Here is a 24,328-nt window from a genome sequence, read left to right as displayed (position 1 = left end):
ATACAAAGTTGCCTGTGAAAACCAAGATAAGGGATACTGATAGGGCGACGCAGTTCTGCGGTGCAGAGGTCAAACAAACCCAGTCAAGCAAACTTTTCCCCTTAAAATTCTTTGCAAAACACAAAGGAAACGTGGATATCTCCACCCTGCCCCCCTTGTGATTTAAACTTTGTTATGTAAGAGCCTGTGTCTTTCATCCAGTGCCAGACTCGATACATTTGGCATCCTTAACCGGCTGCCCAAACAAAGCAAACGCTGTCTTGAATTCTGTCAGAGGATGTTCTGAGCCCACCAAGCACAGTTCTCTGTCTTTTCCAGTGTGTTTATTTGGACAAGGTATACGGACGTAAGTGGGGGTGCAAGGAGCCAGCTGCACAGAACCAAAACAATTGTAGAAAATTCCTATTTAGCCGTGAGGGAAGATAAAAGAGGCCTCATTGAGCATAGGCAAGTACTTCTGCTTCCGCTAATCTTTATGAGCAAAACATGGCTGTGACACAAAACCAGCAACATGGAGAGGCCACAGTCATGGATTTGCCAAAATACCTGCAGTGTGGAGAATGATAGAGGCATCAGGGTGGGTGCCCTTTCACCTCAGCCCTTCTCCTGGGGCCACTCCTAGCCTCTATGGCTTCAGGCTCAGGCAGATCTGAAGTCCAAGACATTTGAAAGATCATCTAGGTTCACTAGTCTCCAACTAGTCTGGTTTCAATGTTGCTTTTGTTAAAAATATTATGTATATGCTTCTCTCTCTCTCTCTCTCTCTCTCTCTCTCTGAGTGTGTGTGTGTGTGTGTGTGTGTGTGTGTGTGTGTGTGTGAAGGCCAGAAGAGAGCATTGGGTCCTCAGGAGCTGAGTTATAGGGAGTTGTGAGCCACCTGATGTGGGGTAGGAACTAAATTCAGGTTCCCTGGAGGAGTAAGGAGCAAATGCTATTGACCAACTCCAGCCCCGTAAGTCGGCTCCCCAGCCCCCAGTTCTGGAGCCCCTGTCACGAGTGCATTACGTCTCTCTCCCAGTAGCTTTGCTTTCTCGGATAAAGACGACAACAGCTGTCTGTTTCTTCTCAGGGGCTTGGAGATCGTTTTTGTCAAAACTACTAACATTTCATCTTGGTTTCTTCAGACATCTGATGGGTGACCCTTTCAGGTCAGGAACAAAAAATACTCTATGCCCTGCTCATGGTGACACCTGCCTTTTCTGAATGTGCCTTTGGCGAAGAGCCATGAGGATTGACTGTATTCTACAGATGACTAGTAACGCCCCCCCAAACACATACACACACACACACACACACACACACACACACACACACACACACAGTAGGTCCCACCCATATCCCCAGTCTTTGCTTTACTCTAGACTATCCTGGGAATAAAATCTCTGTGACTGACACACTGCAGTGAATGACAGGCTGGCTGTGTGAGTGACAGGCTACTCTGAGGACTCACGTGCGCAGAGCCTGGGCTGGGGTTGTGAACTGAAGCATGAGCCTAGGACAATCCCTGACTTCCTTATCTCTCTCTAATACATTGTTACCCCACCCTGGTCATTGGCACACCCCATGTCTCAGCGCCTGCCTCAGAAGATGAGGAACCTGTAATGAGGCCCCCTGACCCTGCAGTGTGTCTCAGTTCTGAGCCTCCACACCAAGACTTGTGAGAAGGAACCCGGGTCTGTTCACTTCTAATGGCAAGCTTCCTTAGACTGACAGTGTCTGAAGGGTGGGAAGATTTGCCTTTGAGTCAGGTCCTTTGGGGTTCATAGGCTCTTCATCTTTCTGAAGCCAGAGGCAGCACTAGCCTGTGGGGCTTTCGGTGCCAGTAGAAATTCAATTTCTGGGCTTCATGAATAAGAATTTATAAGCTTTCTTCCCTTCCAAATTCTATAACCCACAGACCCACATCCTCTGCATGCTTCAAAGTGCCTGTCAGCCTCTGAAGCAGAACACCCGCCCCAGTGGAACCAGACAGGTCCTTCTGAAGAAATACACCGACCAGACCCATAGGCACACCTAGCGGGTGAGTGTTCTGGAACAATCTGTCAAAGCACGATGCTTTCGGTGAGGAGAACGTTAAAATCCAAGAGCTGGAGAGCCTGGGGCACCCTGGTCGACCTTCCCTACCCTCCCGTCCGACCCGCACCACTCTCCTCTTGCAGAGGAAACTCGGCTTTCTTCTCTTGACCAAAGCCCACCATAAAAGTTTGAGCTATTGCTCTGACCTCCCCACCTGTCTGTGTGGGAGCTGACCATAAAGTCATTCTGCGGGTAATCACACTGGGTTCAGAGGAGTCGGGAGGAAAGGATGCTCCGGCCCAGAAACATCTGGAAAGCCGGGTCTGACTGGATTCCTTCCAGGAGACAGATGTGTTTGTCCTGCCATGCTGTGCACAGTCGCCCATTCTCCAAGGCAACAAAGCCTGAAGGCGGAGTTTCCCTCGGGTCTCTGGCCATTCATTTAAAATAGCCTGTGTCATATAAAACTGGAAATAAATTTGTTGTGTGTTTGTTATGGGAGTGTTGGCTGTGACTTTCACTCCAAGTACAGACAGCCAGGCACCCTGCAGGCCAAGCTCCTGGGTGGTCTCTCCCAGGGCCATCACCGCTGAGCGCAACTGCGCTACAACCTAAGGGCAAATGACCTAAACTATTAAAGTTCTCCGGGCTAGCCGACCTGGGGCCTAGTGAGTGGGGGTGAATTTTACCAAAGAGGAAGTGTTTTAGGAGCACATATGACATAGGACACTCTGGTACACACGACGCACTGGTGCCTCCAGGTGGAGGTCAGCACACTTACTTTCCAGACAAAAGCAGAGCTCTGATGATAAGACTGTGGCCTAGTCTGGTTCCATGGCTAAGAACGGATTCCAGCAAACAAGGTGGCCCAGCTCCCTGCCGCAGCTGCGATGGAGCAGTACATGCTCTCCTGCCTGGCCAGCTGCTCACGGAGATCACAACCACACCTTGTTCCTTGGAGATGCACCATAAACTGCGGCAAACACAGCTTCTAAGAGACCGCTATTTCACGAGACCGAGTATAGAGCTAGGAAATCTCCAGCTACTGCTGGGGCATGGGGCCAGATGTTTGGACCTGCCTTTGTAATTTGTGAGGCTCTGAGAGTAAACAGATAGTAGCATGTGCTCGAGGTAGAAGAAACAAATGAGTGAACAAAAATTTCCAGCCACTGACTCTTTGTTACCAGCGAAGCAGAAACAAAGGCCTTGAGCAGTGGTTTTCACTGACAAAACTCTAAGAGCCCATTCTAGTCGGAGACCCCCCCCCCCCAGATGGGGGTGCGGAATCTGGGGCCTGGGAGATGGAAACATTCATTGGCACCAGAAGTTAAAAACAACCAACCACCCCAAACCAAACAAACAAATGAACTCCTCGGGTTTGCCTAGACACACCCAACACCCACATATCAAAACACCTTCATCGGCAGAATGAATAAGCTGTGGTTCGTCCTTTGCTTTGTAGGATGGCTCACAGTGTGAGTTTCTTTTTCCTGTTAAATAGTAGTTCCCAGGAGGCCTGACTTCTACACAACACAACACTGACAAAATACCAGAGGGCTTTGAGGGGAAAGGAGATGCGCGTGAACACACACACACACACACACACACACACACACACACACACACCCGTGCGCATGCACACCTGCAAATACAAGCCAGACAAACCCAAACCAAAATGATCAGGCTAAAATGTCTGTCCAGTTACTTTCCTTGGATTCAGCAGAACTCCTTCAGGTTGGTCACCACTGCCCCCTCCCCACCCCCAACTAAGGACATGCAGCAGGAGGCCTCAGAGGAGAGTTCTCCAGAGCAGAGGTTCACAACAGGGTGCTGGAGCCCCACTGGGAGTCTCTGGCTGTCTGGAGGCATCTGAGGCTGTGACTGCAGAGGGACTACTGTCACCTGGCAAGTACAGACCAAACCTGGTGTGAAACATCCTTCAGGACAGTCCCCAGCCGCAAAAGAATGACTCCAACCAAAATATCAGCCTTGCAAAGGCTGAAGAACCCTGGTCCAAGGGCTCTGTGGCCCGGAGGCAGATCACAGGACTCAAGTGGTTCTGATTGCCCTGTGTTTCAGATAAGCTACAGCTAGCCGGAGAGGAAAGCCCTCTGAGGCCCTGGTGCAACTTTCCCTGCGGCTGTTAGATGAACCAGGGACACTAAACTCACTGACCCATGAAAATGCTAAAGCCACCCACTTAAAACATCTGCTCCCCACTCCATTCACAGGTCCTGCGGGAGGCCTGGCACGGAAACCTTCTCAAAAGTAATTCATGCCTCTGAGTCTGGTCACATCAACGGCTCGAAGCACCTCACAACCCAAACAGCCTTTTGATCCACTACCGAATGGCAACAATTACATTTTAATTAGTTATTTTTCATTTACTTGTCAGAACCTGTTTGGGTCATCCAAACGACTTCATATCCTCTTAACATTCCTCCGCAGCCTCAGGCAGCAGCTCAGATTTCTAAGCCTCTACCCTCCCTCCGCGGGAGCGCTCATCCATTTCCATCACAGTTGGGGTAACTTTCTCGCCTCATTTCCTCCTCAGAGCCAGCACACCACACTTTTGACTATTCCCCTCCCCGCACACATATAATACACTTTTGAATGCAACTGTCCCAACGGCTAAGTTTTTGGGAAAACTGTTTTTATTAGGAATACTATTCTTATCATACAGACCAGACTCCTCTCCCCGCGCACCCGGAGGTGGTGAGAGGTAACACATGGAGGACTCTTTCAGACTGTAGCTGAAACAAACAAGAACGCTCTCCAAACACACTGATCTTCATTTACAGTCCCCGTACTAAAGAAAAGCACTCACACATAACAGCAGGGAGGACAGTAAGGTTCCAAGTCACCTTCACCACCAAACGCCCTCAATCGTGACTCTAAAGTACTTTCTTTTTCTCAAAAGCAAATTCCTCAGAGCCCTGCAGCCCAAAAGCACACACACAACCACGCCAAAAGCCTGAAAACACTTTAAAAAAAATTCATGAGAGTAATTGCACCAAATACAGCTCTTGTTTTTAACCCCCCCCCCCCCCAACAGCCTCTGGCAGGACCTGCCTGGTCTCTTTAGATCTCTATCTGAGAGATAGATGGTCCATGGTTCAACTATGTCGCAACAGAAAAAAACAAGAAATAAAAGGCATTTGGGATAATAGAATAATAGAAGCCTCTGTTGCTACTAAGCAACCCAAAATACGTGGAACTTCCCAGTGGCCCCCAAGCCTGCCCCGGAAGCCAGAGATTTAACAACTGCCTCCCAAGGTAAAGGACATCTTTGCAATGCCCGCTTTACCTTGCGCCAGGGTTCCTTTGGGTTTGATCCTGTTCCTCAGCTCTCCTGGGCAGGACTCCTTTTGGCTGCCAGCTCAGAACACTCTGGAAATGCCAGACCTCAGTCGGGTAGACTGAGGCCTCTGTCTGTCTGCTTGCTGGCTTACACACCAGGCTTCTCTGAGAAGCTAGGCTGCAACCACGCCGCGCATCTCTCCAGAGACTCACACAGGAAACCAGAGCAGTTGTGGCAGGCTCCTCTGGCCGCTCACCGCCTCCTCTGCTTGCTTCACTGACTAAACACACCAGCCGCCACGACGGGCCAGTCCATGTTCCAGAAAAGGAGGGGGGTAGTCCTTCTTTCTCTGGTTAAGGCAGGTGAGGAAAGTACCATTTCTTCACAACCACTCACAGTTAAGTACGTTAACTACGTTGTTAATCTGACAGTCACGCTCCCCAGGATGGTCCTGAAATGAGACTAGGGCTTTTAAGCACCGTGTTTTAGGTTGGAGAAGAGGGAAAGGTGTGTGGCAAGCATAGCTCACAAACCAGCTTTCTCGTCCAAATCGCTGCTTTGGAGACACATTAGGAAGCTTTGCGCAAAAGTGAAATAAAACTGAGTTCAACTTTGGACGTGCATTCCAAACTGCAGAACTCTGCAGCGGGACTGAGTGGAAACACCATCTAAGGAGGACTTATTTGTCAGCCTGGCTCCAACTTCTGCTTTACGTTTATTTATTGATTTGTTGTGTGTGTGGAAGGGTGTCTGGTGCAAGGGTGGAGGTCAGAGGATGAGAGGCAGGGGTCAGTCCCTCTTCCACCATCATCAGGCTTGGCAGCAAGTACCTTTACCTTGCCAGCCCTGTACTGTGTTTTTAGTGCGTGTGTGTGTGTGCGTGTGTATGCGTGTGTTGGGGAGTGGTGCTAAATGACTACTATGCTCTGGGCAGTTTATACATATTATCTCATTTTCAATTAAAACATTCTTCAGGAATCTCAGGTGAACCCGTGACAGAGAGATCCCCAGCTCACATGAACACACAACTAACCAGAACCAGACAGGTCTACCAGGATGAAGCAGCTCCCTTTGAAGGACCCTTCCTTAGGATGGAGGCAAGATTCTGTATTAACTCTGGTCACCTTCGACAAGACGAAGATGATTTAGGGAAAATCATAGCAATTACTGGGCTATAGTGACCAACATATCGGAAACCCTTCTCTATCTTCTGGGATCTCTCTGAGCTGGTTGGAAACAGTCCCAAGCAGTGCTGGAGAAATGAAAAAGTTTTGGCAGCATAGCTGAGCCTTTGAGACGAAGATAAAGCTGTTGGTTGCACATTCTAATAATTACAGGGGTGTTCACCAGAGCACTGGTGTGTTTTCTTCTAAAGAGTCAAAGGCCTCCATTATGGGGACAAATTCTCAGAGTGGCACCTGTGGGTGATTTATTTACCCCAGAATTACAGCAGCTCTGAGCCATTAGCCCACACTCTCCCAGGCCTCTCTGCTTGAACCCCCTCCCCAGGCTATCTGGGGTAGAATCTGAGGACCTGTAGAGGGGCTGGAGCGAAGGCTACAGGTAACACTCTCCCAGAAGATGCCAGCTTGGATTCCAGCACCCTTGTCAGTAGCTCACAACCACTTGAGACTCCAGTGGCCCCTAACAGCCCCAAAGGCACCAGTATAGCGCGCCTGTGCACACACACACACACACACACACACACACACACACTTTGTGTTGTGGTGACAGCACTCAGCATGAATTTGGCCCATTGCATCGCAAGTGCACATGTGCTATAGTTGATAATGGACATGAACCACACACTGATCTGGAAACTCATTCTGAACATGTGACAGCCAGGTGACTCTTTCACACCATGGACCTTCTGTATTCGTAGCATCTCTAGTTGGGGACATGGATAGCAGCCAATGCTTGTTAGAAGTGTGAAGGGATCTGTCCTTCACTGGGGACAATGGGCCCCAGTCACATGGCTGTAAGCAACCTTGGCATTAAAATTGGGCTCACTCCCCATCGACTTTCAATCTTTTCTGCTGTGCCTAAATGTGTATTATCTGTTTCTTGGCCAGATTTTACTCATGTAACTACCTCTGTGATCTTGAGTTGGGGAGAAAGAGAAATAGCCATCTTCAGGGCTTACTGAGAAAAAAAAAATCTAAATTTATGAGTCTCCTAATGAAAAAGGATTAAAAAAAATACTGCCATGTGGAGTTTGGAGACTCAAGTAACACACGGGGGTGGGCAGGCCTTGAAGGTTCACTACAAACTGCCTTTCCAACAGGCAGGCCCCTGCTCGTCTCAGTGGACATGATTTGGAGAAAGCAAACGAGGAGAACCCAGTCAAAGGTGGAACTTACAAGAGGTGACAGAGAAGTTCAGAAACTGGGCTGTGATGACGGCTGGTAAACCTGTAAATCACCAGATCATTCTTGACACGGGTGGATTTTGCAATGCATAAATAGAGCGAATATTAATCACTGAGCAGTTGGCTAAACCCCGCTTCAAGGAGACTCCGTGCTAATGCCAAGGACTCGGACGACCTTTCCATCGTTCCCTGCGATATCCATCACGGCCACCATGAATCCAGGCCTGTCAGCTCCAAGTGCCAGCATTATGGAAGAGAGCCCAGCAGAGCAACAAGAAGTCTACGGGGGCTGGCACTAAACAAATTAGACCAAAGTGAAGCAGGGGTGGGGGCGTTAGTGGGCAGGGAGGTGGCTAAAGAACCATTTGGTTTACATGTTGGGTGCTGAGGAAGTGGCGGGCATGTGATCTTTCATGTTTTTGGTTGAAGGCCATGGGGAAAATTGTAACGTGAAAATGAACCATCCATGATCGCATTGCTAACTGCTAGATACTGGTGAAGACCAACAGAACGCACTCTGTGGAGCCACGAGACACTGAGCTCATGGTCACAAATGCACGTGGAACCTAAAGTCTTTCCAAGCATCATCCTGGCTAGGAACTGAAGTTAAAACAGTTAGCTATTTTATATGCATGTGTATTTGCCTGTGTGTGCTTCTGTGCACCGCGCACATGGAGGAGCCCCCAAAGAGGGTGTGGTCCCTTGCAACTGGAGCAACAAGCAGTTGTGAGTCACCATGGGACTGCTGGGAACAGAACCTAGGTTCTCTGGAAAAACAGCGGGTGCTGTTAGCCCCTGAGCCCTTGCTCCAACTTCTTAACCATGCAAGGTAAATCATCTCATATGGCTACCTCAGGAGGACATGGAGTGGGGTAGAAGAAGGAGCAGCCTCCTTCCAGCACACAGGCTTATTAAAGCTATTGGCCTTTACAGAATCTGTCCCTTCCTTTGAAGTCCAATAAATGAAAACAATCGATCAACAAGCAACCAAATCATTCCTTGAGGCCCATCATGCCAGATACTGTCTTATCTGATTAATGCCTATCAAAGCAATTCTCACCATCCCCGTTTTACAGCTGAGGGTGCTGAGGCTGAGCCAAAGCTGAACAGCTCCAAGTGTAGCCAGATGAATGGACTCTGGTGTGTGTCACACAACCTCCCTCCTCCTGCCTCACTGCTGAGTGACACCAAGTCCCAGACCCTAGTTCTGCTACCGACCCTAGTTCTGCTACCGAGATGCATACACTCTTGCATTTGGTTACAATGCCCGTCGAGACCCCTTTGGGGGTCCGGCGACTCTTTCACAGGGGTTGCCTAAGACCATCAGAAAACACAGATCTGTACACTATGATTCATAACAGTAGCAAAATTACAGTTATAAAGTAGCAATGAAAATAATTTTATGATTGGGGTCACCACAACCTGAGGACCTGTGTTAAATGGCCGCAGCACTAGGAAGGTTGAGAACCACTGGGTTGCAGAGCATATGGATGGTCTGTAAGCTGGTTCCAAAGTCTGCCTTTGGGGGAGAAATCTCTGCACCTGTTCATTATCACCAGGCTCGATGGGCTATGGTCTAACTTCTCCCCTCCTGGCTAGCTGGCAGCCAAGGACCAGGTCCATCTGCTGGAGCTGGCACGACAAAGTCAGGAAGCTGCAGTGTCCAGGAAGCCATCCACTGAGGTGTAACACAGAGTGGGAGGAGCCTGCTTCTAGTGCAAGAGAGACCAGAGGGGAGGGTGGTATTCCGTCTGGTCCAGGGGACCAAATGCTCCCTCCATCACCCCTGCAGCCCAGGGCACCATCCTGGCGTGCTTTGAATGACTGTCACAAATTTAACACACTTGTGCAAAGAGGTGACGTGGATAAACGCACAAGGTCAAGGTACCACGGGGGTCACGTTCTTAAGAAGAGGAGGGGATTGCGCAGACAAAATGCCCAGCAGAAGGGGAAGGTCGGTAGTGCCTGGGTGTGGCTAACTGCTCTGCTCCCGTCTCCAGGCATCCTTGACCTGCTCGGCAGATCCAAGTCATTTGTGGGGATATTCTTTCCCAAAGAGAATGGTTCCTGCTGAACCCCCAAAATTCAGCTCACCTTAATAAATTCAAATAGTGTTAGTCTCTGTTTTAGGGGTTCTACTTATGTGAAGAGATACCATGACCATGGCACCTCTTAAAAGGAAAACATTTAATTGGGGTGGCTTACAGTTCAGCAGTTCAGTCTATTATCATGGTACAACATGGTGGTGTGCAGGCAGACATGGTGCTGGAGAAATAGCTGAGTGACCTATATCCTCACTTGCAGGCAACAGGAAGTAGTCTGAGACACTGTGTGCAGCTTGAGCATATATGAGACCTCAGAGCCTGCCTCCATGTGACACACTTCCTCCAGACAGGTCACACTGGTCCAGCAAAGCCACATCTCCTAACAGTATCACTCCTTTTGGAGTCCATTTTCTTCCAAGCCATCAGAGTCTCTAATGAAAAAATGTGTGTGTGTGTGTGTGTGTGTGTGTATGTGTGTGTTTAATTTTTAAATTTTTATTTTATGTCTGTGGGTGATGTTTTGTCTGCATGGTTTATGTCTGTGCATCACTGTGAAGAGACACCGTGATCACAATAATTCTTACAAAGGAAAACATTTAATTGGGGCTGACTTATAATTTCATAGGTTTAGTCCACTATCATCATAGCAGGAAACATGGTGGCGGTGGCGGCATGCAGGCAGACATGGTCCTGGAGAAGGAGCTGAGGGCTCTATATCTTGATCCACAGCAACAGGAAGTGAACTGCATACTATACTGAGCATAGCTTGAGCAAAGGAGTCAAAGGTCACCCCCACGGTGACACACTTCCTCCAACAAAGTCACACCTTCTAATAGTGCCACTCCTTCTGGGGACATTTTCTTTCAAACCATCACAACCACGTGTATGTAACAGCTGCAGAAGCCAGAAGAGGGAGCAATATTTCCCTGGAATTGGGGTTACAGACACTTACGAGTCATTATAAGAATTGTGTGAATTTTACCGGGGTCCTCTGGAGGAGCAGCCAGTGCTCTTAACCACAGGACCATCTCTCTAGTCTCCCCTCCCTTCCTATTTTGAGACAATTTTCTATTTAACCCTGGCTCCTGAACTCTTTCTGTCGACCAGGTTGGCCTTGAACTCAGAGATCTGTCTGCCTCTCTATCCAAAGCACTAGGCTTAAAATTGTGCACCAATATGCTGGCACGGAAAATAATTTTAAATAATAGTTCCTAAGCTTAAAACCTGATTGAGTCAGAGAAGAAAATAGCACATTGTTTTCTAATGTTTTATATGTGACTTAAATTAAGAAGTAAAATAAAATCATATGTTTAAAATCAAAGAGCAGTAAGGAAAATGTCCAGTTGACTTAGCTCTCTGAAGTCAGAAATCACTCTCAAAAACAAAACATCTTTTCAACTCAAGATAAATACAAATTCTTTTCAAACTGCCATGTCCGGATAAGGAAGCTCCTCCATTTGTTCTGACAGGAAACGGGGTGATTTTTCCATAAATATCAAATCTTTACTGCTGTGAACAGTCCTTGGTTCCCTTGGCAACACATTTCCGCCAGTGTAAGTGCCAGAGAAAAAGTGAGTAGCTGGGGTGGGGGCGGGAGGGCGGTTATCACGTTAAGAGATTTGCTCCACTTGGGGTGATCCCGCTGTTAGGAACAGCAGGGGTGAAGCTGTTCTTTGCAAACAGTGTCACAGCTAACTTGTCTCACAGGCCCTCTGGAATCTAAACTCAAGGTCACTTTCCACTCAACACCCCGTGTCAACCAGCTCCTCCTCTAGGGTCAGCGCCCACCCCGCTGCAGGGGGGCAACCCGCGGTTCAGGAAGAACCAAGTTCAGCTTCCCACAGTGAGAAGGAACCCAGTGCCAACTGATCCGCACTAAGTTCAAGCCAGCGTGGGCTACAAAGATGATACCAACAAGCATGTGATCAGTTTGACCCCTCACTTTTGTGCCTCTCTCTCTCAGGCCTACCTGGTTAAACTATGAGAGAATGGTGGCCTGGAGAAGGATAGAACACAGGTAGGCAGGCAGGCAAGAAGGCTACTTACTGGTCTTGCCAGGCCGCATGCGTGTGTGTATGTGTGTGTGTGTGTGTGTGTGGTGTGTGCGTGTGTGTGCTGCATGTGTGTGATGCGTGTGTGTATGCGTGCTGCTTGTGTGTGTGATGCGTGTGTGTGGTAGTATGTGGGGTGTGTGTGTATGCGCATGTGATGTGTGTGTGTGTGTTGTGTATGTGGTATGTGTATGGTGCGCGCGTGTGCGTGTGTGTGTGTGTGTGTGTGTGTGTGTGTTTAGGCAGCATATGTATGTATGTGTGTATATTATATGTGTGTGTTTCTTTTTGTCTTAAAGCTCCAGAGGCATTTATAGACACAGAGTAACAGTATCCCAGCTGTCATCTTAGGACTTTGCAAAGCGAGCCGATACGTTTGTTTATACACATGCATACATATGTATACATTCAAGCCGAGATGCAAATTAGGTATCATAAAATTCACATTATTAAAATTCACCCTTCCGCATTTTTTAATATATTGACGAAATCAGGCAACTATCACTGCTGTCTAATCCTGAGATGCTTTCAGCACTTGTCCCCAAACCAAAAGCCCATCAGCGGGTACTGCCCCCTTCCTTCTCCTCCGAGTCCCAGTATGTCTCTGCATATCTGCCTAGTCCATACAGTTCACAAGAACAGAACCACGTGGCCCATGATCTTTTATGACTTGCTTCTTTCGTTTACTTTTGAGTGTTTTCAAGTTTTTCCACGGTGTAACATGAATCAGTATTTCACTCTTTTCCACGGCCAGGTAATATTCCATTATGTGGGCATACAGCTACTTGCTTAACCCATTTACAGTAAAACCATTTCAAGTCAGGCATGGCAGCATCATAGCCCCCTAAAGTCCTACCGGCTCCACCTGTGCCCATCAGTTCAAGTCCATCTTGGGCCGCATAACAAGAGCCCATCACCCATCTCCAAAACAGAACGACAAAGAGGAAGCCATTTCTCTAGTCCTAGCCAGGCATCAGTAGCCTGGAATGAGGGGACGGACACGACCAGTGTCCCCATTGTCATCGAGCCTCAGGAGATCTAGGATATCTGTGACTCCGGGAAGAGTCCCAGGCTTCAGCTCTGTGAGGAAGATGAGCCCTCGGGGTGGAGAGAGCATTACTTATCCCCAGTATTCTCAGCCAGCCATGCCAGGTGTCCTGGTAGCCTGCACCTGATTAACAAAGATGAAGCACCCTTTACTGACTCCACAGAAACACCACAGACCGCGAGCAAGCTCTTGGGGGCCATCACACACTAGCAAAAATAAAGCCATGGGGTAGCAAACGTTCAGCTCCAGCCCAGGTGTAACGGGACGACTAATAAGAAGGCCGCTCACTCCGCCAGGAGCAGTAAATTTAGGTGCTTCAGCAAGCTATCCTTCAAGGCTAATTACCTGACTGTGGATGGCGGCGCACAGACGTACACACGCTCCCACGTGTCCCCTCCTGAGAACCGAGAGACCTGTTTTCTAATTTCAGTCTGTGGCTAATTAGCTCCAGATTCCCAGCATGAGATAGCGTCTCTATAAATGGAGGTCAGTAGTGATGGCCTTGACCACATTACAGGCCCCGCTGTGAGAATTAAACATGTATGAGGTGGCTTGCCAATGTTAAAAAATATTATAAAAGTCAGGACACTGTGGTGGCTCATTATCTCCGGGGCACAGAACATCAACAGAGGGGCTTGATCCTTTTCCCTTTCCCAATTCTCAAAAATCTTTGTGCCCATAAAAAAGTTAAAAAAAAAAAAAAAGCCCACATTGGTCTGAGGACAGAACAGGCAGGACACCATTTGCTTCCAGCAAGGCTCAGGATCTCACCCCTGCTGCGCCTGTGCTCCCACACAGGACAAGAAAGCAAGGGTTTGGAGTGCCACACTGTTTCCCGCAAAGCATGTCTTTGAAGGGGACAACCAGACCTACTGTGTAAATGGCATAGGATAAATTATGTTGTTCTCCCCAGGTAACAGACCAGTCCAAGACAAGACCAACTCATGCATGGTGTGACCAAAAACTTGCCTAAAACACCCACACTAAAAAAGATGGGACAGGTCTCTAATGTGAAAAATTGCTTTGTGAAAAAGCAATTTTTTGATCAGTTAAACAGCCAGATAAAACAAAACCACTGGCTTTCAATCCTTTGGAAAATCCGGGGAAAGGATTTGACTGAATCCTGTTAGGGCTCCATTTCCCACATGCTGGGAGTGGAGCAGGAAGGGTTTAAGAGCAAGCCCAAAGCCTAAATCCCATCCAAATTAACCCAGCAAGACAGGATGGGGCCCTGCAGGTCTACATGGAGAGGCAGGGGGGATCCAATGGAGTCTCACTAGGACCAGGTTCCTCAGTAGCTGTTCAGAGAGCAGCACACAGTCCCCAACAGTGCCCCAGGAAAACAGGCACCACCACTCCTTCTGGAAAGACCAGATTCTACCAGCAGGTGTTGACTGATGGGAGGAGGCCCAGGAAAGGGAAGTCAGGGTGACCTAAGCAAGGACAGCAGAGACTGTTTCCCACCCCTGTCTGAGAACCCGGACACAACTGCCTGGCTCCTTCCAGAAGGGACAGAAGAAATGTCCCTGGGGGCAACAGGCTGCAGGTGTCTCTTTAGGGAAGGAACTTGGGCAGAGGGAACAAAGGCTGGGGCCATTTGTTTTAAATGGACTAAGACATGAACAGTGACACAGTCTCCGTGGGGTGGTGGGGTTGCCAAGACGACTTCAGAGAGAAGGAGGGGACATGGGACAAGCCCTTCCCCTCGGCTCTTAGGACTTTGTTTACAGTTTGCAATGGCTTCTTCACAATGAAGATGACGCTCAGCATCCGGAAAAGGGGTCTCTGGGAAGCATCCACCAAAGAGGAGAGGGATTTGTAGCAAAGGGAATCCCCGTACCCACTGGCACCAGTGACTGACCTGAGCCACCCTGCAGCTTCCAGAGTGGGGGTGGGGGTGGACAGAAAAATGGGGAGAAGAAACAGGCAAGGCTGAGTCCAAGGAGAGTTCAAAGAAGGGATGGGAGGTGGAAGGTGATCAATAAACCCTAGTTCCTCGCTCTAATTTGCTCCTGGACTTCTTAATAAAGAGGCAGGCCATAGCCATCTTCGGAACGTCCTTTGGATGCATAGGTCAGTCTGTAAGCACTTTAAGAAAACTTAGATTTTTATTTACGTATCTTTGGAAGTCTCTCCTTCCACCACAGGTCTCAGAGATCTAACTCCGCCATCAGGCACAGCAGCAGGCTTCTTCCCCGCTGAGCCATCTCACAGGCCTCCTGGCAAACACTTCAAAGACACACCGTTTACAACAAGATTGCACCCACAGACAAAGTCACTGTTGAAAAGTCACAGGAAGTAAGGGACAATAAAAAGAGGTATGACATAAGCATGCCTGCCTGGACAGGACAGGCCAGTCTCCAGACAAAATGAGCCACAGGCTTGGACCCCTTGGAGAATTCACGTACTGGAAAGCACAGAGAATTACCTACACACCTTTAACTATCTCCATTAATGACAGAAGAGATGAAATTAAGGATATTGAGAGGCGGGTCCAAGGTCCCCCAGTGGGAGAGTTCCAGAGTCAAGAGTAGACCCCAAGGTTCCCTGTACTTTTCTCATTAAACCATCTGGTCTCCACTCACCCTCTCCCCTCAGGCTGAAGAAAGGTGGGGGTGGGAGGGGCTGGGGCTGGGATGGGGCTCAGCTGGTACAGCGCTTGACTAGCATACATAACCTGAGTTCAGTCCTCCAGCACCACACACCCCAGGCAAGCTGATCCACTCCCATAGTCCCAGCACTCAGGAGATGGGAGTGGACACCAACAAACAGTTCAAGTCATCCTCAGCTACATAGTGAGTCTGAGGTTAGTCTGGACTATGTGGGTCCCTGTCCTAAAATAATTCTTTAAAAACTCAAAGAGAAATGACAGAGGTGAGGGTGGGATGTCATTCTGTGAAAGGAAGACAGCCCTGAAGATCTCCAGGAGAATCAGAGACAGAACTGTACCTGGGACTGTCTTGGGGCCCTTGGTTGTTTGGCAGTGCCTTTAAGGGGCCACATGCAAGGGCCTCAGCTTTCTCCAATGTTTATTGTCTTCCCACAGCGATGCTTGGGTCGACTCTTGGTTTTCTAGAAGGGGGATGAGCAAATAATACCTCCACAGTGAGTCTCTGGGGCCGGGGTATTAACTTCTTTAGAAATGATCTTCAGAGCTGTAACTAAGGCCTTAAGGAGACTAGCCGAGTGATAGGCATGGCCTTATATGAAATAATAAACACCCTTCTCGGAGAAAGGCAGGAGGGTAACGGGCAGAGAGAAGAGATGCTGAGAGGCCTGCAGGGCAGGTGGGGTACCTGGAGGGATGCTGACACAAGCCAAGGCATGCCAGGAGCAATAGAGACTGGAGATGAGGAAGGACCGTTCCTCCAGCATTTGAGAGAACAATGGCCCCGCTGATACATTGTTATAAATGTCTAGATTCTAAAACCGAGAGAATAAATTGTCTTAAGCCACTGCTGTTGCAGCCCGCACTGAAAAGAAACTCATTGATATACGGATAAAATGAAGTTAAAATGGAAAGAACAGGCTTATAGTATCCAAGACAAATCCACACGTACAATGGTTCATCAGCCCTGCCAGGGAATGAGGTTGGTCTGGCTTTCTCTTGGTGACCAAGCCCAGCTGAGTCACTAGCAGTCACATGTCTTGTGCTAACCCCTGCAGGACATTCTTCTGGGTCACACACCCATCTGCAGAGGACAGAGCCTGCTGGGCGGACCCCAAATCTAAGCTGAATGTGCAGCTACTCCCAGGCTGATGGATGCTGGAGTTTTTGCCAGGTGCATCCCCAAGCCTGTTCTTCAGGCTTTCCCTGATACCTGAGACAGTTCTGGACAAGGCCCCTGCAGACTCTGTGACTCCAAACCGAGAGGGAAAACACGGAGGGACCAGCATGTCTTTAAAATAGCATGTTCTGGGATACAACTGTATTTTATAGATTCCTTCCTATAGCTGTCAAATAAAACATACACACACAACCACACGGGCCTTTTCTTCCCAACTCCTTTGGGGAGCACACTTCCACGTGGGGACTGTAAAAACTGCTGATTCTAGAACACAAGATCTTAAACTTGGGTTCTTAATGGAAACTGTATCCAGGAAGCGGTCACTATCCTTTTCTCCCCAGTCCCTGGCAAACGTCCGGCTGCTTTCTGTTGCTAAGCATTAGGTACAGCACCGTTGTGGCCTTTTGTAACGAGCTCCATGTCTGGGAGGTCTGGTCAAACTCCCTGCCTGTCATCTGCATTCTTTCACTTAGGGTTTGCCTACGGAGTAGCAGGTACCACCGCTTCCCTTAAGGCCACAGAATAACCCGTTTTGTTCACGCAAGCCTCTCCTGGGGCACAACCGAGCTGTTTCCGGCTCCCTCTACTGTCAACAGTGGGGTGGGAATGTGTGTACACATGTGTTTGAATACTCCCATTTACTCTTCCCACGGTACCATGACCCCATTCTATGACTCTGCGGCTACACCACTTACATGCCTTCCCTGACGAAGCCTAGACGGCTGCATGTGACCCTGGTGGGAGCCTTCCCACCCCCTCCACACCCCCTCCGCACCCCCACCACACCCCCACCTCCTCCAGGGCCATGCTCACAGCATGCTCACTTTCTGTTCTTCTGTGTCCTGTCTCCTTGCCAACGAGTCCCTGCATATGGTTCTCTTCATTACAGAGTTTTCTTCCTCAGAATACTGGGCAGCTTCTCATAGCAAGAGTCATTCCCTTATCTCCTCTGGACAAATAGAGTCCATGGTGACCCTCTCTGCATCACAGGAAAAGCCTCTAGAGGGATTTGGGGAGGCTATTCTTAGCCTTTGTTGTGATAGTCCCCAGAGTGGCCCAGAAACACCTTAAAGACTCGCAGGATAAATACCCTGTGTCCCTAAAATGGACTCTACTGGCTATATGGCATCAGCACCCAAGGGAACCAGGGTTTTCTCTGAACTTTGATCCCAGAATTCCTTGCTGCAGCCTCTGTCACCCAAGAGGAGTTGGTTAGGCCCAGAGGCAGGTGCTGACACTGTAGTTGCTGAGAAAGCAGGAATAAAGTTCTGGCTGGAAGCAGTCACACCTGAATTTGACAGGCTTTGTTCAGCTCGGTCACAGGGCTCTCTGAGTCACAGGGGATGTGGCTTTCTCAGGGCAGGGAAGTCAGTCCCTTCACCTTGTACCTTCCCTTCTCTCACTTCTGAGCTTCTGGGGTCCATATAGGCAAACACACAGAGATAAACGGAGGCTCTGCTGCCCTCTCCTTCTACAAAAACAGTGTCTGCTTAACTCCCAGTGAAGTTTATCCTCTTTTCCCTTTGAATTCTCCATCATTCCAAGTTCCCTGTGGCATTTGGTTGTGAGGGCAGCCTAGCACATGATTCTCTAAAATAGTCACCGTGGCCACCTGCCTTCCACCTCAGGAGGAGACAGGAGGCTCGCAGGTCTGTGGGGAGAACGGCTGGTCTGAGAGGGCCTCTGTCACTTACCTCCAGGACTTTTCCTGTGATAAACTGGTGACAGGCTTCACACTTCACCCCAAAGAGCCCCTGGTAGTCCTTTTCACAGTATGGGGAACCATCCCTGAAAGACAAAAGTACATTCAGGTCTTGAGAGGACACCAAAATCACATCTCTGAGGTCCTCTCCATAGAACAAGAATATAATTCATCTTCACAGAGGCCCAGCAACCTGACCAGATAAAGCCACAGGACGGAGAGCAAGTGGCAGGTCTCCAGGCCAGACAGAGACAAAACCCCAGTAAATCGTCACATGGTTACCATGGCCACTTTCTTGGCTGTCACAGAACCAAGGAGCAAAAACCCCAGTATTGTTCCTCTCTTGGCAGCCCAGATAATCCCCAGAGGAGCCCAGTGCTCAACGGTGCCTGAGAGGCCCAGGGCACCTTACCTCCCTTCCCAAGCCATCTTCTCAGACTCCCAGGCCCAGCAGGGCCTTCCCACAGCCTTCAGACATGATCTCCTCAGCTCAGTTCTCCCTGGCTCTGAGGGCTGGAACACAGTTCAGCTCAGCAACTCAGGAGCTTATTACCTATGTCTGTACTTATTACCTATGGTCTTCAGTGTTTTTTAAAAGCCAGTCCCTTCTCTGGTTTGGGCTGTCAGTCACAACCATCTGGGGAGGTCTTCGGTCTCTTACCTGAGTTCCAGTTTGACCCCAGACCTACTATGAAACTGTATTGTTGGGCTGTGGGAGCCAAGCCCTCTTCTCGATTACTTCATAGATTTATAAAATCAAATTCATGAACTACGCTTGAATGAGTGATTTAATATAATTGGATAGGCTTTGTGTTTCTTGTCTTTGACCTTTGAGACAGGGTCACATGTGGCCAGGCTGGCTTCCAACTCTCTAAGAAGCCGGGGTCATCAGAGTGCTGTGGTTACATTTCTGCTGCCACACCCAGTTTCTACAGTTAGATCAGACCCAGGGTGCTGTGCTGGGCAACTGCTCTACCACTGACCGCAGCCCAGGCCAGCCCTGCGCTCTCTGGGCCTCAGCTCTCCCACCCAGCTATATACTCACCCCCTGGTTGGGGAGATTTTCAAAAGGCATAAAAAGATACAGAGTGGTAGATTCTTCCTCTTTATCAGAGTATATTAAAAACAACAACAAAAAAACCAAAACAAACAAAAATAAAGACAAAATAAGCAACAACAACAACAACACAACTGAAAAATCCACCCAAATGTTACAGATTGCTTAACACTAGCTAACCCATCACCAGTGTTCTCAGATTCCACACGGCCCCTCACCCCGGTAGGCTATTGTGTGCTACCATCTTGCCAGGCTCAGGGCACAGACCACATGCATTTGGGGGGAATGCCTAAAGCCCTGGAGAAGACGACTTTATTAGTCTCACACAGAAAGCAAAAATAGCAAGAGAGAAGTAGCTAGGAGCTTAATTGATTACAAGGCAGGGTATTCCATTATGCCAGCTTTGTTAATTATTAAATTGGGCCACAATTAATAGTCCATTAAGTTTATAGCAGTCACAGCATGGCAAAAGCAGAACAATGAAGCTATTTCAACAAATCTTATAGCAAAAGTTCCTACGGATGCAAAATGGGGATGTCTTTCGGGATGCTGTAGGGAGAAGGCGACTCCAGGAAGCAGTCAGTCCCCAAGCCCTCTGGTCCAGACTTACTTGCTGATGTACTCGCCGGTGAGCACCTTCCCACAGGACTTGCACTTGAAGCAGCCCAAATGCCACTGTTTGTCCAGCGCCAGCAGCGCCTGCCCATTCTTAATGTCCCTTCCACAGCCAGCACAGTCTGGAAGAGAACAGCAACCCACAGTTACCGCCATTCCCCTTGCAAATCCCAAGGACGGTAATTCCTCCAGCCGTGGTGCGGCCCGAAGTCACTATGTCGTCAAGTTCTGTTTCGGTTCTCTGTATAAAATCTCCCAGGACCTGTCCTCACGTGGCAAGGCAGCTGCTCAAACATTATTGGATCTCATCAGATGGGCGTTCTTCACCTCTTAGCTCTTCAGGGGTTAGGTACCCTTTGGGGTCCTGACAGCCTAGAGGCCATTTAATTATAGCGTCTTGGCTAGGACATTGACAAAGCACTCACAGGCTTTCAATTAATTGAGGACACATGTGAATCTGCTCAGCACATGTGCTGGGAGCCATGCTCACCACTGTGTGTGGTTCCTGGAGCACTGACCATCTACTTCATCTATGTAATGGAATTCTACTTCCTTATCTACCTAAACCAGCCTTCCATCGTGAGATGACTTAATTCCTTAGCCTTCAACTGTCCTTGGCAGATTCCTGAGAGGCACGCGTGTTCATTACTTTTCTTCAATAATATTTGCTGCTCTTAGAGTTGCTGTGGTCATGTAGATTATTTCACACTTCAGGGTTTTAGGGAAGTGGGGTACATATGTGTTAACCCAGAAACATGTAAGATGGAATGTGACATCAGCATCTACAAACATTCAAAATCCATGTATCTGGTTGGCCACTGTGTCCTAACAGATAAGACAAAAAGCAGTGTCCAGGCAAGGCCACTCAATAACCACGTCCAGAATAAGACAGAGACATGTGTACTTCCCATACAGGGTGGCTGAACAGCCCCCTCTTCTGACCACATCTGTAACTGCCTCCTTTGGCAGGGGCATGTCTACACTGGCTTCCCCTCTCCTCCCAGACTCAGATCACCAACCCGCTTCCCTGGATTGACCCTGAACAAACCTCAATCCTGAACATACTCTCTACGTCCATCCAGAGATGGCTCTGGTACCTTAGAGGTCCCACCGTGCTTCAACAACTTCACTTAATCCTGTTTCTTTGACCACAGGTGTTTCTGGGCATCTTGGTCAGCAGGTGTTAAGTTGGCTTTGGACCCAACAATCCATGCCCCAAATTTTACTATAGAAATACATTTGCAAAAGTCCCCCCACCCCGTGTTTTCTAACTAAATGCACTTTTAAGGAACCCTGGTGTAGTATGTGTTCCTCTCCCAGAATAGAATGTTTCTGAAGAAAACCATAATTCTTAAGAAGCTGCCCCTGTGGAGGAAGGCTTCACCTATCTGCTCATATGATCTGTGTTGTTTGATTTTTTTTTAACCACTAGAATGTGAAAATTTGAGGGGGCTGGAGAGATGGCTCAGTGGTTAAGAGAATTGCCTGCTCTTCCAAAGGTCCTGAGTTCAATTCCCAGCAACCACATGGTGGCTCACAACCATCTGTAATAAGCTCTGGTGCCCTCTTCTGGTCTTCAGGCATACACACAGACAGATTATTGTATACATAAATAAATAAATATTTAAAAAAAAAAGAAAATTTGAAAATATGTGTCCATAAACTTAAAATATAAGTTCTGAATATTAGGATTAGAATTTCCTTTTTTAAAGATGTATTTCCTTCTATGTATGTGTGCACCTGGCTGAGTTTATGTGTACCACATGTGTGCAGGCACATATGGAGGTCTAAGACCTTGGGATCCTCTGGACCTAGAGTTACAGGTGGTAGGATACCGCCTGATATGGGTGCTGGGAACCAAACCTGAGTCCTTTGTAAGGGCATTAAGTGCTTTTAAACCCTGAGCTAACTAACTCTCTGGCCACTGGATAAGAATTTGCTAAAGTACGAGCCATCCTAAACTGTGTGTGTATAAGATTGTCCTAAAGTAATAAGAAGTGCTTTACCAAATGCCCACAGATGGTAGGAACGCAGTGTGGAGGCTGAGACAAATGAGCAGTTCTGAAAGCAATAGGGGCTGGGGAGAAGGCTCAGTCAGCAAGAGGCCTGCCATGCTAGCGGATCAAACCTCAACGCCAGTGTGGGTGATGTCCACCTATGACCCTGGCTAGAGGGACAGGGAAAGAAACAGACAGATCCTGGGAACTTACCCACCACGAGTCCATCAACTGTGAGCTCCTACCTCAGTTAGAGATCTGGTCTCAAAAAGTGTATCTGAGAGCTCTAGAGGAAGATACATGACGTTGCTGCCTGGTATACACACACACACACACACACACACACACACACACACACACACACGCGTGCGCGCGCGCGCACACGCACACACATTCTTATACACACAGAGACTTACACACACATACACATGCATACACCCACACATACACCCACACACACTTACACACACACACATACACTTACACACATACACATGCATACACACACAGACTTACACACACATATGTGCACATACTCACCCACCCACACTCTACAACCCTCCTATATACTGAGAAGTTTTGAGTTCACAGGAAAATTGAGAGAGGAGAGTGGCTGCCCACACACTCCACTCTGACGTGCTTAGCCTGCACCACTCTCAGCGCCAACCACCAGAGTGGTACCTGCTCTTGCTGACAAGCGCCGATGGATACATCTTTACCACCAGCATCCACAGCTCATATGTGTTTGGACAGGCTTAAGACGGCATCGCGTATTACAGTATCACGCTGAACAGTAGAATAACTTCAACACTCCATGGACACCTGAGTGCTGTCTATTCATCCCCTTTCCCTGGAACCCTGTAAACTTCAACCCTTTCTACTGCTAACTTTTGAACTGAAATTCCCCTTTGTTTCTGATAGCTCCACTAGGTGGCAGCAACGGTTTGAAGAAGAACGATGATGCTTGGATTATTATTATTTTTTTAACAAAATAAATTTCAAAGATGGCTTTTTAGTTCTACAAATGGAGAGAGCTGGACGTGGTGAGGCCATCAGACATGCCTATGTTACTACTGCAAGAAATAGGAGGAGTAATGAGATGGGAAATCGAGGAAGGCTGGAGAGCCTGGAAATCTTGGGCTCCTGACTATCTCTGAATTCGCTCATCCAGAGCTACTGATAATAGCCACCTGTTGTTCTGCATTTCAAGGTTCTCTGCACAGCACAAGACCTGGTACAGGTGTGATGGGATTCCCCTCTGTATGCTGGGAATATGTTTTATTACCATTGGTTAATAAGGAATCTGCTTTGGACCTAATGCAGGGCAGAGTAGAGTAAGGTGGGAATTCCAAGTAGATGGAGGAGGAGAAAGAAGGTGGAGTCAGAGAGACGCCATGTAGCTGCCGCAGGAGACAGATGCCAGATGGATCACTACCAGTAGGACACAACACGTGGTGATACACACACTAATAGAAGTGGGTTAATTTAAGATATAAGAATTAGCCAGGATAAAAGATATCTAGAAAATGCTCAACATCCTTACCCATCAGAGAAATGCAAATCAAAATAACTCTGAGATTCCATCTTACACCTGTAAGAATGACCAAGATCAAAAACACTGATGACAACTTATGCTGAAGAGGTCAAGCATGTGGGGTCAAGGGAACACTTCTGCATTGCTGGTGGGAATGTAAGCTGGTACAGCCCCTTTGGATATCAGTATGGCAATTTCTCACAAAATTAGATAACAAACTTTCTCAAGACCCAGCAATACCACTTTTGGGTATATACCCAAAGGACCCTCAATCACACTACAAGGACATGTGCTCAGCTATGTTCATAGTAGCATTATTTGTCATAGCCAGAACCTGGAAACAACCTAAATGCCCCTCAATCAAAGAATGGATAAGGAAAATGTGGTACATTTACACAATAGAGTACTTCACAGCAGAAAAAAAATAATGACATCTTGAAATTTGCAGGCAAATGGATGGAGTTAGAAAACATCATATTGGGTGAGGCAACGCAGACCCAGAAAGATAAATATCATATGTACTCACTCATAAGTGGCTTTTAGAGATAAAGCAAAGAAAACCAGCCTATAATTCACAATCCTAGAGAACCTAGACAACAAAGAGGACTCTAAGAGAGAGACATACCTGGATCTAATCTACATAGAAAGTGGAAAAAGACAAGATCTTCTGAGTAAATTGGGAACATGGGGATCATGGGAGACAGTAAAAGGGGAAAGGCAGGAAGGGGAGCAGAGAAAAATGTAGAGCTCAATAAAATAAACAAGAAGTTATCCAGGAAAATGCCTAAGCTATTGGTCAAGAAGTA

At 48.0% G+C, this 24,328-nt stretch overlaps 1 protein-coding gene and 1 long non-coding RNA gene across 7 annotated transcripts in view; one reads left to right on the top strand and one right to left on the bottom strand.

Moving 5' to 3' along the window:
• Ablim1 (actin binding LIM protein 1) overlaps nt 1–24,328 on the bottom strand; it is a 285,120-nt gene that overhangs the window by 72,389 nt on the left and 188,403 nt on the right. For all 6 annotated transcript variants that reach the window (XM_085694144.2, XM_085694146.2, XM_085694145.2 and 3 more), the window contains exons 5-6: nt 19,987–20,113; nt 18,312–18,405 (exon numbers count right to left, since the gene is read on the bottom strand). In XM_085694144.2, the coding sequence (XP_085550270.2) occupies nt 18,312–18,405; nt 19,987–20,113 (221 nt within the window). The remainder of the gene's footprint in view (nt 1–18,311; nt 18,406–19,986; nt 20,114–24,328) is intronic.
• LOC146893693 (uncharacterized) lies at nt 798–2,512 on the top strand. Its single transcript, XR_015003353.2, has 2 exons — nt 798–2,020; nt 2,160–2,512. It is a non-coding gene; the product is annotated as an uncharacterized LOC146893693 (long non-coding RNA).

The sequence above is a fragment of the Myodes glareolus genome, chromosome 7, assembly GCF_982192425.1.
Source record: "Myodes glareolus chromosome 7, mMyoGla1.1, whole genome shotgun sequence".
Classification (NCBI taxonomy): Eukaryota; Metazoa; Chordata; class Mammalia; order Rodentia; family Cricetidae; genus Myodes; species Myodes glareolus.
The sequence above is the reverse complement of the archived record's forward strand: the minus strand, read 5'-3'. Positions and strand labels throughout refer to the sequence as shown.